Source organism: the organism of the source record quoted next, unplaced genomic scaffold (assembly GCF_019419815.1).
Source record: "Pyrus x bretschneideri cultivar Hongxiangsu unplaced genomic scaffold, Pyrus_bretschneideri_v1 Contig21, whole genome shotgun sequence".
Taxonomy (NCBI): Eukaryota; Viridiplantae; Streptophyta; class Magnoliopsida; order Rosales; family Rosaceae; genus Pyrus; species Pyrus x bretschneideri.
The window spans coordinates 1,961,385-1,978,400 of record NW_025999513.1 but is presented as its reverse complement, the minus strand read 5'-3'; the positions used below and the strand labels follow the sequence as shown (position 1 = coordinate 1,978,400).

Below are 17,016 nucleotides of genomic sequence, written 5' to 3'. Positions count from 1 at the left end.
TCGATCACTCTGCACTAATTAGAGAAAGAATATGTATCCTCATTATGTCTTTCTTTGTACACACAAAGATGTTATGAACTCACCATAGTGCAAACATCTAGTGAATGTAGGGTCTTTATTTGTTAATGTTTGCTGGAATAGCTGAAAATACGGAATTATATAGGAGCATCTTCAATAAGTCCCCATTTTAGAGACTCCACCACCACTTTTGAGAGCTCAATTAAGAACTTTAAAAGAATCTTAATGTCTCTAAAGAAATATTACCTCCAACAAAAAAGTTCATACAATATAAACCCTGTTATAAATAGGCAAAAGCTAGAGAGATAACCTTTCTAATGACAGGAGTGAAGCAGGTGCAAAATATCACACTATAACTTTAGTAGCTATAACACAAAAAGGATGACAGATAAAGAGAGGGAGGGATACTAATATTATTTCTCTTACTTTCTTTTGCAGTACATTTGAGAACAGACAGAGTGCTCTATTTATAGAGAGACTCCCGTAACTACAACCATCCACAAAACAATGATGATACTTTTGAAAGTATCAAAACACTATTCCTAAGTCTTGTTCTTTTTTAGTGGGCATTCATTCATCCATCAATCCATCAATTTTACAACACTCCCCCTTGGATGCCCACATATCAACATCAGTTGCCTCATTAAAACCTTGCTTGGAAAAATCCAGTGGGAAAAAACCATAGCGAAGGAAAAAGAGTACAACAAGCATGTATCATGGATGCTCCCCCTGATTCCACATTCTTCAAATTTAGCTGATTGGTAAGTTAACGTAATCCGATACTCTGCACTAACTTTTGAAACGTGCACTTTGGTAGAGATTTGGTGAACAGATCTGCCAGATTTTCATTGGAATGAATTTGTCTGACTTCAATAACTTTAGCCTTCTGAAGCTCATGTGCACTGAAAAACTTTGGAGATATGTGTTTAGTCTTATCGCCCTTAATGAATCATTCCTTCATTTGAACAACACAGGTTGCATTATCATCCTGGATAACAATTGGATTATCTGTCTTCGAAGGTAGATCACATGAATTCCGGATATGATGGATCATTAATCTTAACCAGGAACATTCACGACTTGCTTCATGTAAAACAAGTATTTTTGAGTGATTTGAAGATGTAGCAACTAATGTTTGCTTTGTTGAGCGCCATGAGATTGTTGTATCGCCATTAGTGAACACATATCTAGTTTGTAGGCGGGCTTTATGCGGATCAGAAAGGAAACCAGCATCTGCATATGCAGCAAGGATCTGGTCATTTGTGGATTTTCCTTAGTAGAAGAAACCTATGTTTGTTGTTCCACGAAGGTATCGCAAAACATCTTTGACTCCTTTCCAATGAAAAATTTTTGGAGCAGAGCTATACCTTGCTAACAAGTTAACTGAAAAAGCTATATCTGCTTTAGTACATTGCGCTAAATACAATAAAGCACCTATTGCACTCAAATATGGTATTTCTAGACCAATGACCATTTCATCATCTTCTTTTGGACGGAATGGATCTTTCTTAATGTCCAAAGAACGAACGACCATTGGCGTGCTGAGTGAATAAGTCTTGTCCATGCCAAATCGCTTCAAGATTTTTTCAATGTAAGTTGATTGGTGGACCAAAATTCCATTAGCACAATGCTCGATCTGCAGGCTAAGACAATATTTTGTTTTCCCGAGGTCTTTCATTTCAAATTCGCTTTTCAGATATTCAACAGTTTTATTGACCTCCTCAAGAGTTCCAACTAGGTTCATATCATCAACATATACTGCCACTATAGCAAATCCAGAATTGGATTTCTTAATGAATACACAGGGCAAATGACATTGTTGATATATCTTTCTTTGATCAAATATTCACTGAGACGATTATACCACATTCTTCCAGATTGTTTCAGCCCATACAATGATCTTCTTAATTTGATTGAGAGCATACCTCGTGGTTTGTTAATTGTTTCAGGCAACTTAAGTCCTTTTGGGACCTTCATGTATATGTCAGTATCTAATTCTCCATATAGATACACAGTGATGACATCCATAAGTCGCATGTTAAGTTTTTTTGAAACCACTAAACTTATTAAGTAACGGAATGTAATTGCATCCATTACAGGAGAATATGTCTTCTCATAATCAAATCCAGGTCTTTGTGAAAAGCCTTGTACAACGAGTCGTGCTTTGTATCTCGCTATCTCGTTTTTCTCATTTCGTTTTCTTGTGAATACCCATTTATAACCCACAGGATTTAAATCAAGCAGAGTTTGGACTACCGGTCCAAAAACACTTCGCCTTTCCAAGGAATTTAATTCTGCCTGGATTGCTTCTTTCCACTTAGGCTAATCTTGTCTCTGTTTGCATTCATCAACAGAGCGGGGCTCAATATCATCACTTAATATGATTTCAGTGGCTACTGCGAATGCGAACATATCATCGATGATTATTTCATTCCGATCCCACAATTCATTTGTACATACATAATTTATGGAGATTTCTTTTCTTTCATGTACTGCTGTCTCTTCAGGGACATGTGTCTCATCAAGGACATTTTCTTTTTCTAGAAGTACAGAATCATGAATTGCGGATTTTTCATTCATTTTCTCTTTTTGAATTATTTCATTTGGATTTAGCTGTGTCCTTGTCTTTCTCTTTCGAGGGGCTTAATCTTTTGAACCTGGGGGTCTACCACGCTTCAGGCGTGCACCAGATGAATCATTTGTTGCCACTTTATTTTGTCCAACAGGGACATCAATTCTTGCAGGTGCATTTGCAGCTAGTATATGTGATTTTGTCACTTTCATAGCATCATTAAATGCATCTGGCATTTGATTGGCAATACTTTGAAGATGAATGATTTTTTTCACTTCATTTTCACATTCAGTGCTATGTGGATCAAAATGAGACAAGGTGGGTACAACCTATGGCAGCTCTTGTTATTCTTCTGGAACGATCTTTTCTCCTTCTAACGACGAGAATACTGTCTCATCAAAATGACAATCAGCAAAACGAGCTGTAAACATATCACCTGTTAGGGGTTCCAAATATCTAATGATAGATAGTGAATTAAAACCCACATAAATTCCCAGTCTACGCCGAGGTCCCATTTTAGTGCGTTGCGATGGTGCAATAGGCACATAAACAGCATAACCAAAAACTCGTAAATGTGAAATGTTTGGCTGATGTCCAAACACGATGAGGAGTATTGATGGTTGGCTATATATCTCAATCGAACCAATGATACAGCATGGCATGTCCCTATCCAGAAACTGACAATTTTATTTTCATGAGCAGAGTGCAAGCTATTAATTGAAGCCGCATGATCAATGCTTCTGCTAAACCATTTTGAGTATGGACATGAGGAACAGGGTGTTCAACATTAATGCCCAATGTTATGCAATAATCATCAAAGGTTTGAGATGTAAATTCACCAGCGTTATCAAGTTTAATTGACTTAATGGGGTAATCTGGGAACTGTGCTCGCAACTTGATTATATGAGCAAGAAGTCTCACAAAAGCTACATTCCGAGTAGATAAGAGACAAACATGTGACCATCGGGTAGATGCATCAACCAAAACCATAATATCGAAATGGTCCACAAGATGATTGAATAGGTCCACAAATATCCCCTTGAATTCTTTGCAAAAATGATGGGGATTCAGTATCAACCTTTATTTGAGATGGTCTAATTACCAACTTCCCTTGAGAACAAGCCTTGCAAGGGTTATCATTTGAGACAACAATGTTTCTGCTCAATAATGGATGTCTATTAGAGTTGGTAATGATCCTATGCATCATGATGGATCCTGGATGACCCAAACGGTCATGCCAAACCATGTAATCTTTTGAATCAATGAACTTCTGGTTCATGACAGCATGTGATTCAATTGTCCTTATGTATGTATAATACAATCCACTCAACAAACCATGCAACTTCTCCAATATACACTTTTGGTATCATTGGAGGTAATGCATAGATACTTCACATTTTCTGCACTTTTCGTTTCAATGTGGTATCCATTTAAACGTATGTCTTTGAAACTCAACAAATTTCGAGTAGATCGAGTAGCATACAATGCATTTTGTGTGGACAATATTGTTCCATTTGGTAACATAATCTGGGCTTTCCCTGAGCCTTCAATTACATCTGATTGACTTGATATTATTGTTACCCTTACTCTTGTAAGCATCAAGCTTGAGAAATACTTTCGATCACGAAGTATTGTATGTGTGGTTGCGCTGTCTGCAAGACAAATATCTCCACCATTTCTCATGTTTTGAGAATAACCATAGTTTTTATCCATGCTTTCTAAGTAAAGGGAATCACGATTAAAAACAACTTAGAAATTCAAATGCCTTTTTTATTGAAATGCGAGTTTTTAAACTACAAGTTCAGAATAATAAAAGTACATCAAATATAAATGATTCAGTCGGACAGATACACTTCATTCCTCATTTCCACAATGAAGTTCGAGACATCTATGTAGGTTATGTTCAACTGTCTTGATAAGTCACACATTGGATCAGGTATATCCATTGGTCTAGCTTGGTCGAGGAAATTAGTCTCGACACTTTTCTCCTTGAGGGAGGCTTGATATAGATCCACTAGATATTTTGAGGTACGATAGGTACGCGCCCAATGCCCATCGCCACCACACTTATGGCAGGCTCCATCAGAGTTTCTAGGAGCATTGTTCATACAAGCTTGGCCTTTGTGGTGATTTCCATTTTTAAAGCTCGGGCCTGAATTTTGCCTTGGAATCTAGTTGTGAAACTGACCACCATGATTCTTACCTTTCCTCGGTTTTACTTATGGTCACATCCTCGTTTATGATGTAGATCCAGTAGGTCGGGACTGATGATTTTTCATCAGGAGCTCATTGTTTTGTTCAGCTACCAAGAGCACATATATTAGCTGGTTGTATTCAGTGAAGCCTCGCGCTCTATACTGCTACTGCAGGAGCACGTTAGAGGCATGAAATGTGCTGAAAGTCTTTTCCAGCATATCTTCCTCAGTAATGGTATCCTCACAGAGCTTCATCTGAGAGGTAATTCTGAACAACGCAGAATTGTACTCAGCCACTGACTTGAAATCCTGGATCCTTAGGTGAGTCCATTCATAGCGAGCCCTTGGAAGAATCATTGTTGTCTGGTGATTGTATCTGTTTCTTAATGCCTTCCAGAGAGCTAACAGATCTTCAACCATTAACTACTAGCTTTTTAGTCCCTCATCAAGTTAGCGATGAATAAAGATCATGGCTTTTGCTCGATCTTGAGAGGATGAGATGTTTTCTTCCCTAATGGTATCTCCAAGATTCCCTGCTTCCAGATGGATCTTGGTATCCAGTACCCAGGTAGGGTAATTCTTCCCAATAATGTCTAGGGCAGCAAAATCAATCTTTGCCAAGTTCGCCATTTTCTTTTCTTTCTGAAAGAAAAGTGAGATGCGTAAGAACTTGCAATAATATGTATTCCTAGAGGAATATAGTGTTAGAACTTCTGGTTCTTACAAATTTTTCATTTTGATCTTCAAGTTAAAAATGATAAGCACTCGAAACTTCAGGCTCGAGATTTTCATGATTAATGAGAAGGGCGATTGTACCGCACCATTCTCATTGAAACAAGCATAGGATGGGCGATTATTCCGCACCACTTGAACAACAAAAAAATTTAAATATGCAAAGCAGTTTAAATACGTAGGGTAGGGTAAGCGATTATACCACACCACCTAAAATTGCGATAAAATTATGCAGAGCAAGATATAATCGATTTGAACATGCAGAGCAAGGTGGACGATTATACCGCACCATCTAAAATTTGCAATAAAAATTAAATCTGCAGCTCAAGATGGGCGATTGTACCGCACCATCTTTGATTGCAGTGGAAATTAACTTTGCAGTTCAAGATGGGCGATTGTACCACACCATCTTTGATTACAGTAAAATTAACATAAATAAACACTGGGTTAGAAACCAGGAACTGCACCAAACAAGAAATCAAATATATAAGTAATTATTAAATTTAGAACGAGAAGCAGGCATGGTGCTAGCAATTCATCGCGAAGGTGCATCCCGTAGATGAAGCAAAAGAAGAAGAAAAACAGGAAAAATCTTAAAGGAAGCATTTATTTTTTTCCTTTTGGTGAAGGGAGATGTGAACTATTTAAGGTTAGAGAGTCGTGCTGATAACGTGTTATAAATGGACAAAAGTTAGAGAGATAACCTTTTTCAGGACAGGAGCGAACCAGATGCAAAATATCACACTATAACTTTAGTAGCTATAACACAAAAAGGATGACAGATAAAGAGAGGGAGGGATACTGATATTATTTCTCTTACTTTCTTTTGCAGTACATTTGATAGCAAACGGAGTGCTCTATTTATACAGAGACTTGTGTAACTACAACCATCCACAAAACAATGATGATACTTTTGAAAGTATCAAACACTATTCCTAAATCTTGTTCTTTTTTAGTGGGCATTCATTCATCCATCAATCCATCAATTTTACAACAAACTCTAAATTTGAGGTTTATATAATCTGCCATGCCTCATTCCTTGTTGATATGTAATCACTAATCAATACCTTTGCTACAATTAGACAAACAAGAAACGACAAAGAAAGTGTTTTGGTTGATTAGATTGCATTTGATAACAGAGACATGTTAAAAAGATTCTCTCATCGTATGACTCTTCTGTCACCTTACATTTTTATGTAAATTTTTATACTTCTAATATAAAATTTTTATGCCAATATTATAAAATATTTAAAAAAAAAATGAAATGACAAAAAATTCATAGAAAAAATATCCCTCTTGAGAGAATGTCCTTCACATTTCTCCTGAAAACAAAGGTCCAAAAGGTGAGAATATTCTAATCCAAAGGCCTACAGTGATCCATAAGAAAAACGAAAGACCAAAAATAATTCCCCATTTATCATATTGTTTGCCTTTTTTTTTCACAATGATCTAAAACAAGATAACTGATACGACAAGATTACCTAGTTACTGTGTCTAAATTGTCCATCATCTAGAACCAAACACAGAATTGATTTGCTCTTCAAAATGCCTTTGATGTCATTGATGACAACTGCCTCATCTTTTGTGAAAATTTTCTTTCACAAAATATATATATATATATATATATATATATATATGCAATGGTGAACTGTCAATTTAGTTTCTGAATTATCATCTCAGTGAAAATTACGTCCCTAAACTATCTTTTTTCAATAAAATCAATCCTTGAATTATAAAAATCTGCCAATTACATCCTTAATATTATATTCGAAACTACTATATTCAATTTTCTGACAATTTAAGTCATGTTATTTGCATGTGATACACATTGAAGGGTAGATTGGTATTTTTTCATAAAAAAATAGTGTATGAAGTTAACTTTGGAAGGTAAATTGGTAGGTTTTCATAAGAAATATTGTAAGTTAATTTTGAAGAGTAAATTTGACGTTAGATTCGTAACCTATATGAAATGTTAAGGGCTTATACGTGAGAAAATGACGGTACTACACTCTAAAGTGTGTCAAGTGACTTAAGTTGACAAAAAAATTAGATAAAATAGCTTTGAATATAATAATAGGGATGAAATTAGCAATTTTTAATGAATTTAGAAACTTATTTTATATAAAATAAAAAAACAATGACCTAATTTTTCTTGAGGTGATAGTTCAAGAATTAAATAGGCACTTCACCCTATATGTAAATGTGCAACAATTTACCAAATTAAAGCTCCCAGCGCAAGTGGTCTTGTGCTTCTTTTTATTTTTTATTTTAATTTTTTTTTGTAATTAAAAATAGTGTTAATATCACTTTACTATTTTAAAATTTTTTAGTTTTTACCATTTCATATATCAAGTTTTTTTCATCTCAATTTGGTACATAAAGTTATAATTCTGTTACACTTTCATACATCTGATAAAATTTTCGTTGAAATTTTCGTTAACTGATGATGTGGTATTCACATAGGTCATAATTGAATGTTGCGTGTCAATCTGACCCACGTGAACATTAAAAAAATTTAAAATTAAAAGAATTAAACCGAAATCTAAACCCTCCTCTCCCCCTTTCTCTCCTCGACTCCTTACTCGGATCTTCTCTGGAACATCCACTGTGGAGCCTCCGGATCTTCTCCCCCGTTCTCTCTTAATTTCACTCAATTCCCCTCGGTCTTCCTGCTCTCTTTCCTCCATGTCAAAATTTCACCGACGAAAAACTGAACTATGATAGTGCCGAATTACTATTGACAAAAGATTTCAATTCTAACCAAATTAAGACAAATAATTGTTGACCCAATTTGAATTTTGATCCAAATTTAACAACCCAATTATTGAATTTTTGCTTTAATTTCTTGAATAGGTTCTTCTTTTCTGGTAAAACCCCTAAGTTCAAGCGAGAGGAAATCGAGGTTTTTTCATCCATGGCGGCAATTTAGAAAGCGGGATCAGTGGCTTCGCCGCCACTAGTCATTGAAGCTAGTGTGTCAGTCCGTGTTCAACAACTTCAGGGGGTTTGGGGCTTATGGACCACTTGGTCGGCTGGAAAATGGTGCTGATGCTCGAGACAGAGGAGCAACTCGCCATCGTTGACAGCGACGCAGGCGGTAGTTTCGACGCCTCGCCTTCAGCTCTGCCTTCTCCGGGAAAAGCTGCAGTTGCAGCAGCGAGGGGAGAAAAGGGAAAAGGGAAAAGGGAAGGGAAAGAAAAGGGGGGAGAAGTTTTGAGGCTCTTCAACCACAATCTAGAGAGAGAAGGGGAATTTACAGAAAGAAACTGAGGAAGAAGGAGGGTTATGCGAAGATTAGGAAGAATGGAGGTATAGGTGCGCTGGTGGGGTACTGGGTGAAGTTAGCTCTTGTGGGAGTTGAAGAGGTAAACGGGAAAAGGAGAGAGAGGTTTAGGTTTAGTTCTTTATCTTTTTAAATTTTAATTTTAAATTTTTAAAATTTTTAATTTTAACGAATGTATGAAAGTGTTCTAGAATTATGATTTTAGGTACTAGATTGGGACGAAAAAAACTTGATGTATGAAATGTTAAAAATGAAGAAACTTCAGGATAGTAAACTAAAATTAACTTTTAAAAATAAGTTTCGAACCCAAAAACGTAGGGGATGCAAGTAGGTACCTAGCCACCACACTATGCGTTATTTATAATTCTTCTGAGTTATATTAGTTTATCAAAAAAATAAAAAATGTAAAAGAATATGTAGCAACCCATATATATTTTAGACCTAAGGGATACTCCTACAAGTGGTAAGACGTACAGTCGACTCACTTTCCGTTTGTGGGGCTCCGGATACGAGTGAGCGAAAGGGGAGAAGGAAATTAAGAAATTGAGGAGCAATTGACTCAAAAAACTAATTAGTCCCCTTCTAGCCTAAAAAGGGCACCAATAAGTATGGAAATTTCTTGTTGAGTTATGTAGTGAAAAGCAAACTAACTTAGTTACAAGAAATATGCATTTAACAATGAACAACAATACCACATTCACGAACAGACGGTGTCATCATACAGAAATTTTTAGGTGTGCCGGGAACACCATGCCACGTGGTGTTCCCTCACACATAAAAATTCAAATTTATTTATTTATTGAAATAAAAAATTGAAGTATATTCAAAATTTGAATTTTTATGTGTGAGGGAACACCACGTGTCATGGTGTTCCCGGCACACTGAAAAATTACTCGTCATCATAATAATTTTCCAAAACAATGTTCACAACTTTAACTTTAAGGTTCTAAAAGACTATAGGCACTAGTCGGACGGTAGGCTGAGGCCTAATGCATAGGCAGCTGGGCAATGCCTAGACCGATTTAAGTAAATTTGTTATATATCGTATAAATAATTGTTTGCTTATACTTAAAAAGTACATAATTTTATTGGGATACATGAACTTTAAAATAGAATGACATATAGATTATAAAGTATTAGCATAATGAAAATACAGGGAACAAACATATAATTTGTGTTCATCTGTGTATTCAACAAGTTTCTTACAATTTATTGAAAGTTAAATGATTTTTTGTCTAAGTAAGAGTCACGACCTAGGCGGGTGTCTAGGTGGGTCTAGACACGCTTTTTTAATTTCAAATGTATAGAACGATGGTCAGCTGTCTAGTACCTAAACGGGACCTAGACGACGCTAAATGAGAATTTTAAGAATAGTGTTTAGTTTCCTTGTTTTTTTTTTTTTTTTTTTTTTTTTTTGAGATCAAAGTCCTACCCTAGAAAAGTGGAAACAAAAGATCCGCAAGTTCAGAAATCCCGTAGTCCAACCTGCCTCCAACTCTCTTTCAAGCATGCCTTTCCTTTTTAAAACAAACCTTTTTCTTGCGTGTCAAGTTCCTCCACTTCCTCCCCTAACAAACCGCACACGGCATCCCCCGTGAACCCTAAAACTCCCGTCTCTCCCAAAAGCACAAGTGCCTGCCCCAATTCCAGATTCAAATCCCCAAATTGTAAAAGAAATATTAATAAAACATCAAATAATCATAAACGAATCACCGTCCCAGGCATTCTTCACGCCGAATCTTCAATGTCCATTAAAATTTTCGATGGTGCAAACTGAATCGGATTCAAATTGAGGTTTTGATTTGTTAGGTTTTTTTTTATATTAATGTTCGATAGTGAGAGATGTGAGTGAAATCGGGTTGGAGCGGTTGGGTCCAGTCCGGTGGTTTCCGGGGATGGTCGGATATGGCTCGAGAGGGGGAAATGGTGCCGGTGGACCCACAGTCGGCGGTGGCGGTGAAGAAGAAGTCCTCTCGGAGTTGGGTTTTATTGGACTGTACTGGAAAGGCTACAGTCTTGGACGTGGATAAGTATGCCATCATGCACAGAGTTCACATTCACGCTCGCGATCTTCGCATTGTCGACCCTTTACTCTCTTACCCTTCCACCATTCTCGGCCGTGACAGGGCCATAGTTCTCAATCTGGAGGTGGTGCTCTTTTTCTTCTTGTTTTTCTTCTTTTCAATTTTTTATTTTGGGTGTTTTTTTCTTTTTAATTTGTTAATTTTTTATGTTTTTTTGTTATTGCTGATAAATTGAATTGGGTTTGTTTGTTTCTGGCTGTGCAGCATATTAAAGCAATAATCACCGCTGAAGAGGTTAGCCTTTCTCTCTCCCTCTCTCGATAAATTCGTTTTCTTTTACGACGGGGTTAATTTGTTTTGGGTTTTGAGGAATCACAGAGTTTGAATTGGATAGACATCAGCATTAATTTTGTACTTTGTTCCGCGGATAGAGATTGCTGATTTAAGAGAGAAGCAGTAATTGTGTTGTATGACTAGCTATTTGATACTCAAAATTAGTATTAATTGTTTTGGGGGAGAAGTAAGTAATGGGAGTAACTAGATAGGTTGTGCAAATTCAGACTATAGAAAATTCGTTTCCTGTGTAGGCCGTCTTTATCTTCTAGGAAAAAGAAAAGTATATGCGGTGCTTTCTATGAGCTGGAGCTCTTTTGCAGATGATGATTGTTAGCTTGTTATGGGACAGGTGCTGCTTCGGGATCCATTGGATGAAAACGTTATTCCGGTTGTTGAAGAGCTTCAAAGACGGTTGCCTCCTGTTAATGCCAGTTGTGAAGGTCAAACAGATGGGAAAGAGTTACCTGCTGGGCAAAATGATGTTGAGGCGGGTGATGAAGATGGTATGACATTGATTTCAAAGATTTTCATTGAAAATTGGCTTCTGTGACAGTCATCAGTGTTCTTGGAAATATACAAAAGTTTGCATTCATCATTCTACACATCAAAACTTTTGATTTGTGGTCTGTGATATCTGAATGATCTAGATTATGTAATGTAGAGTCTCCATTTGAGTTCCGGGCCTTGGAGGTAGCTTTGGAAGCAATTTGTAGTTTTCTTGCTGTACGTACGACAGAACTTGAGACTGCTGCTTATCCTGCTTTAGATGAACTTACTTCTAAGGTAGGACTTGAGTTTTCTATTATTTTTGTTTTGTTTCTTTGTGTCGATTCTTTGGTTGCTGCCTGTCTCTGCTTCTTGTGGCCTTTGGAACTGAAATTTAAATAAACAAAGAAAATGAATGAATTCATTCACTGATAGTAGCATTCAGGCATGTCCTTTGTCAGCATAGGCTATGTCAGAATATTTCCTACTTAAGTAGTACATAATGAAGTCTAGGATTGTCTACATTTTGGTGTGAAGTTGAGTCAAAGAAGAGATTCTGGATATTATGCTTCACACTTTGGTTAATTTTGGTAGGCCTCTGGCTTTGCATTCTGGCTGTTAACCTGAATATTTGGCTTCATAGAAATATTCGCTAACATATTTGCCTGCATGGTTTTGTAAGCTAAGCATCTTTAGCTATGAGAGAATATTTCTCTCACTTGTCCTCATATTAAAGAAAATAGTCTCTCAATTATATTTCTTCCTCTAGTTGGCACTTTTCTTATTTAGTAAAATATCCACCCCTTCTGCCTGCAGATTAGCAGCCGCAATTTGGATAGGGTTCGTAAATTGAAGAGTGGAATGACGAGGTTGACTGCTCGGGTACAAAAGGTATATGAACATTCTGTATAATGTGCATAAATGAATAGTAGTTCTTGCCTTTGTGAGGGTTATTGATTTAAATGCAATAAGTAGCAGATCATGAGTCCCTTCCACCTGAATCAACACTGGTTACTGTGTTATAAGTTGCTGAGCATGTTAAAGCATTTGGATGAAAATCTAAAACGGTTATCAAGATAAAGATATATAAGTAAATCAGAATGCCGTATTAAGTATCAACCATTGTTGAATTTTTATCCAAAGGCGTAGAAGATGGTAATGTCTTCATATACTACAGACTAGTAAGTATTTGAGCACTTCCCTGTAGGTGACTATATATACATAATTACAAATTATGTAAGTATGTGTGTGCACGCTTTCGCACACACCAAGGTTCTTAGATGAGGTCCTTACATGTCGTTTGGAAAAGTTCAGTGTAGGATCGCTTTTTCTGTAAAGTACTGATAACGGGAAGTTTACTATCTGGGTTACATACAGGACATGGGTGAAATCTAGTTAAACTTGTATAGATCAGAGTGAAAATTTCACAATCAATGTAGAAACTTCTCAGTGAACATCCTGTGCAGACAACTACTTCAGACCTTGGAGTCTAAATTAGTTGCATGAAAATGCAGTTTTTATTATTTCTGTAAATCACATTTTTTCTGTTGTGTATCTCATATTGAATTTGCAGACTATGCTATTAAAATGATTTTTGAAGTGTGGAATTGAACAAAATTTCTTAGTCAGAGTTTGATTGAAGACAACTTATCATTGTCCTCTTTAGTTTTTACTTCTAAATCAGGGTTGGAAATTCTGTATTGCTTATTTAGGTGAGGGATGAGCTTGAGCAGCTGCTGGACGATGACGATGATATGGCTGACCTTTACTTATCAAGAAAGCTGGCTGGTGCATCTTCACCAGTTAGTGACTCTGGTCCTGCCAATTGGTATCCTACCTCCCCTACCATAGGCTCAAAAATATCGCGTGCAAGTAGAGCAAGTTTGATCACTGTTCATGGAGATGAGAATGACGTTGAGGAACTTGAAATGTTACTTGAGGTAGGTAATAATGTTGCATACTTCTTGATTGCCTTCTTTTAGTGAAGCTATATACTAAACTGGCAAGCAATACCTTTGCAGGCTTATTTTATGCAGATTGATGGCACCTTGAACAAATTAGCCACGGTATGTGCTAGTTTAGAGGCAAACTTATATTTTTTCATTGGCTTATGAGGAAAAATTAACCTTAGGATCTAGATTCATTCCACCCTATCCCATGCCAATCATAATTTATACCACTAGAACGAGTCTCCCCCACACAAAGTGCAGTGAAGTACACCATAGTCACAAACTGTCCATGCCCCCAATGGAATTAGGTGGTCCTTAAACACAGTACACTGTACATATTACCTTGAAGGGCACCCCTGGTAACAATGCTGTGAATTATCTATTACCATTGATTCCTAGGTCAGCTTGAAGGGCAAATCAAAAGCAAAGTTATGAGTTATCATGACTTTGACCTATCAAAGCAGAATTATCATGAACGTGAACCTGCAGTTGAGTATGTATGAAGTAATCTGTACAAGCACACTACTAAGGAAGCGGCACAGGAATTGCATGTCAAGATCTGATTTTTGATTAAGAGGAGAATGATATTTAGTCAACAAGTGAATCATTAATTTAAATTCACTAAAATCATCCAAGGGTTTTCCATCTGGTCTTTATAGAAAAACTCTTGTAGACATCAAAACCTTCGATTAGTCCTTTTACGTGGAATAGATTTTTTTATCAACATTAACTGCTTAAATCTGAACTTTTGCAGCTGCGTGAATATATTGATGATACAGAGGATTACATTAATATACAGGTTCTTAATTTATGAATCTTAAATTTTTATGATAATATGTTTATGTTTTTATCTCACTTATGGTTTCGTTTTGCAGCTCGATAACCACAGGAATCAGCTGATTCAGGTGCTTTTTTGTCTTCTGATGTAGTGTATCATATTACTGTACTATGCTGGATTCTTTTTCGTTTAATCTCTTTTGTTCTCCTTTTGCTTTCTAAATCTGGAATATATGTATTTTCTAAGATTACTGTTTATCTTCTTCACATTTCATGGCTGCAGCTTGAGCTTTTTCTTAGTTCCGGGACTGTATGCGTCTCCATGTTTTCATTGGTGGCTGGAATTTTTGGCATGAATATTCCATATACGTGGAATGACGGTTATGGATACATGTTCAAATGGGTACGCAAAGTATTTACTTGTGCTGGTAATCCTTTCTAGTACAACAGTAAAAACATGTCTGAGAATTGAACATTTTTCAATTGACAGGTTTGCATTGTCACGGGAATTTTCTGTGCTGTTGTCTTCGTATTAGTCATATCATATGCTCGCTACAAGGGTCTGGTCGGATCTTGAACATCATAAAGGAGCCCTGCAATTGATCTTTTGAATCTTCTGAAAATAAATAGGTGTCGAGGATTATCCGCAAAGCTATGTGAAGGAGTTAAAATCTCTTGCTGAGTTTGGTGAAATTTTTCCCTTAAACACTGCCGATTATAGCTGCTACGATTAAGGAGATTGCAAAGTTTTATAATTCTCAAACATAACAGGATTCCGTCACGAACGCAGACTGAAAAACGAGTCTACAGAATGATTCATATTTCTCGATTTTGGTCCATGATTCTTGTTCTGTTGCACCTAAGTATTTTGATCAAACAGATATATAATGTTTAACTGTAATTAGCAACAATGTTATATGGAGTGATTAATGCATTCCACAAAACTGATCATTTCTTTGAAGAAATATAGGCACTATCAGCTGTAGTGTGACATGATCTGGCAATATAATCTGTTCGGGCGGAGTTTTTGCTTGTGTGAATTTTCGAGTTCTCGGATTGTTTTGATCTCATTCTGCATTCGCAAATAGCCATATTAAAACAATAAAACTAAATCGCAAAGTTCTTGCCACTTATTATTACGGTCTACTAGTATTCCTCTTTACTTGTAAGTGAGAGGTCTTACGTTCAATTTTCGCCAAAGGCGAATTTGAACCACATTATTACTTGGCGAAAATTGAACCACATTATTACTAGCCTTTTGTGAGGCTAAGCTCACCCCTCCCCCTTAGTGTAATATTGTTTCTTTAAAAAAAATGGTAAAGCCCTTAGGGCAACCCGTACAAGAAGAGCCAAGCAGAGAGTATGCCTAGCACGTGAACGAACTGGTCTAGCAATAGCATAAGTGGAAAGGTTAGAAATGCGTTAACACTCTCTCATTCTTGTCAATGTTTGGAAGTGAAATGCATCCTAAAATTTTGAAAATTCTGAATTATATTGAGAATGTAAACTTGAACTATTATTAAGTACTGAAATATGTGACCCAATCACCAAAGAAATATATGAGTTGTTCCATGAAAATTGACAGCAAGTGAGCACTAGTTATATAATGAGTAGGTTCTTTGGGCTTTTGGTTCGAGTTTTCCTATATCTCGGCCAATTTTAATCTTTCAGATTTTTTTATCATATCCCAAACTGAATATTTTGAAATCCGATCATTCTAAAAAATTAGGAGAAAAAAAAATACATACATACTCCAAAAAATTGATGATTAGCTCTCAAATAATCCTAAATATAACTTGAAACCCAAATGCCTTGAACCAAGAACAATATTGCTTTTTCAAGTGGTGAATTACATTGATGGTTAGTGTGAAGACAAAAATCAATCACATTCAATAGGAGAATGACACATGGACTATTAGTTGAATATGGTGGATTTACCCTTGATGTTGTGAGTAGGGTTGGGCACAGGTCGGGTTGGGCCCAATTTTGAAGGGAGCAGATCGAACCCGGGTTTAAAAGAAACTGGTCGGGCCGGGGCAGGTATAACAAATTTTAATACAAGAACTGGACCTAACCCGGCCCGTTTGAAACGAGCTGGTTCAGGTCGAGTCCACGAGTCCATTTTCATTTATTTTTTTTTGGTTAGGGACGACCTCGTTGAGATCGTCTTCCTCAGCACAAAAGGGGATCGAGCTCCCTCATTTGTCTCTGTCTCTCTTGCTTATCTTTTCCAATCGCATATCGAGGTCTCTGTCTTTCGACTTCAATCGACGATGATGCCGTGAGGCTCCATATTAGAATATGACATATCAGATCGACGATGACGCAAGACTCCAGATCAATTCAGTAGAGATTTTACATAGTCGACGCAATCAGCATAGTCGATTCAAGGAGTGGGAGGGAGAAGAGAACGAGAATGGGTAGTGCTGTCGAGGAGGAGATAATGCCTGAACCAGAGATCTAGATGCCGGTGCTAGGCTGGTGGTCGTCACTGCGGCAGTGATGGGATGACGATGGATTAGTGTCAGTGTTGTGGGACTCGGGAGGGAAGGAGACTAGGAGGGGGACAATCAAGAAGATTGGTTGTCGTGGTGGTTGCCAAACTCGTGACGTTAGTGATGAAGTTCTAGGTGATGGAGAAGCT

General features: G+C 36.9%; 1 protein-coding gene across 1 annotated transcript; it reads left to right on the top strand.

Moving 5' to 3' along the window:
• The first annotated feature begins 10,275 nt into the window (after positions 1-10,275).
• Positions 10,276-15,412, top strand: LOC103939914 (magnesium transporter MRS2-2). Its single transcript, XM_009350012.3, has 11 exons — positions 10,276-10,948; positions 11,089-11,118; positions 11,510-11,663; positions 11,822-11,943; positions 12,463-12,537; positions 13,359-13,586; positions 13,668-13,712; positions 14,350-14,394; positions 14,471-14,500; positions 14,656-14,775; positions 14,863-15,412. The coding sequence occupies exons 1-11, from the start codon at positions 10,706-10,708 to the stop codon at positions 14,947-14,949; spliced, it is 1,179 nt and encodes a 392-aa protein (XP_009348287.2). The 5' UTR covers positions 10,276-10,705; the 3' UTR covers positions 14,950-15,412.
• The last annotated feature ends 1,604 nt before the right edge of the window (positions 15,413-17,016 follow it).

Excerpts from the sequence above, each read along its gene's own strand:
- LOC103939914 (XM_009350012.3), top strand. The coding sequence starts at position 10,706 with ATGGCTCGAGAGGGGGAAATGGTGCCGGTGGACCCACAGTCGGCGGTG. Across the intron at positions 12,538-13,358 it reads TGACTGCTCGGGTACAAAAG|GTGAGGGATGAGCTTGAGCA; the intron begins GTATATGAACAT and ends TTGCTTATTTAG. Across the intron at positions 14,501-14,655 it reads ACAGGAATCAGCTGATTCAG|CTTGAGCTTTTTCTTAGTTC; the intron begins GTGCTTTTTTGT and ends TCATGGCTGCAG.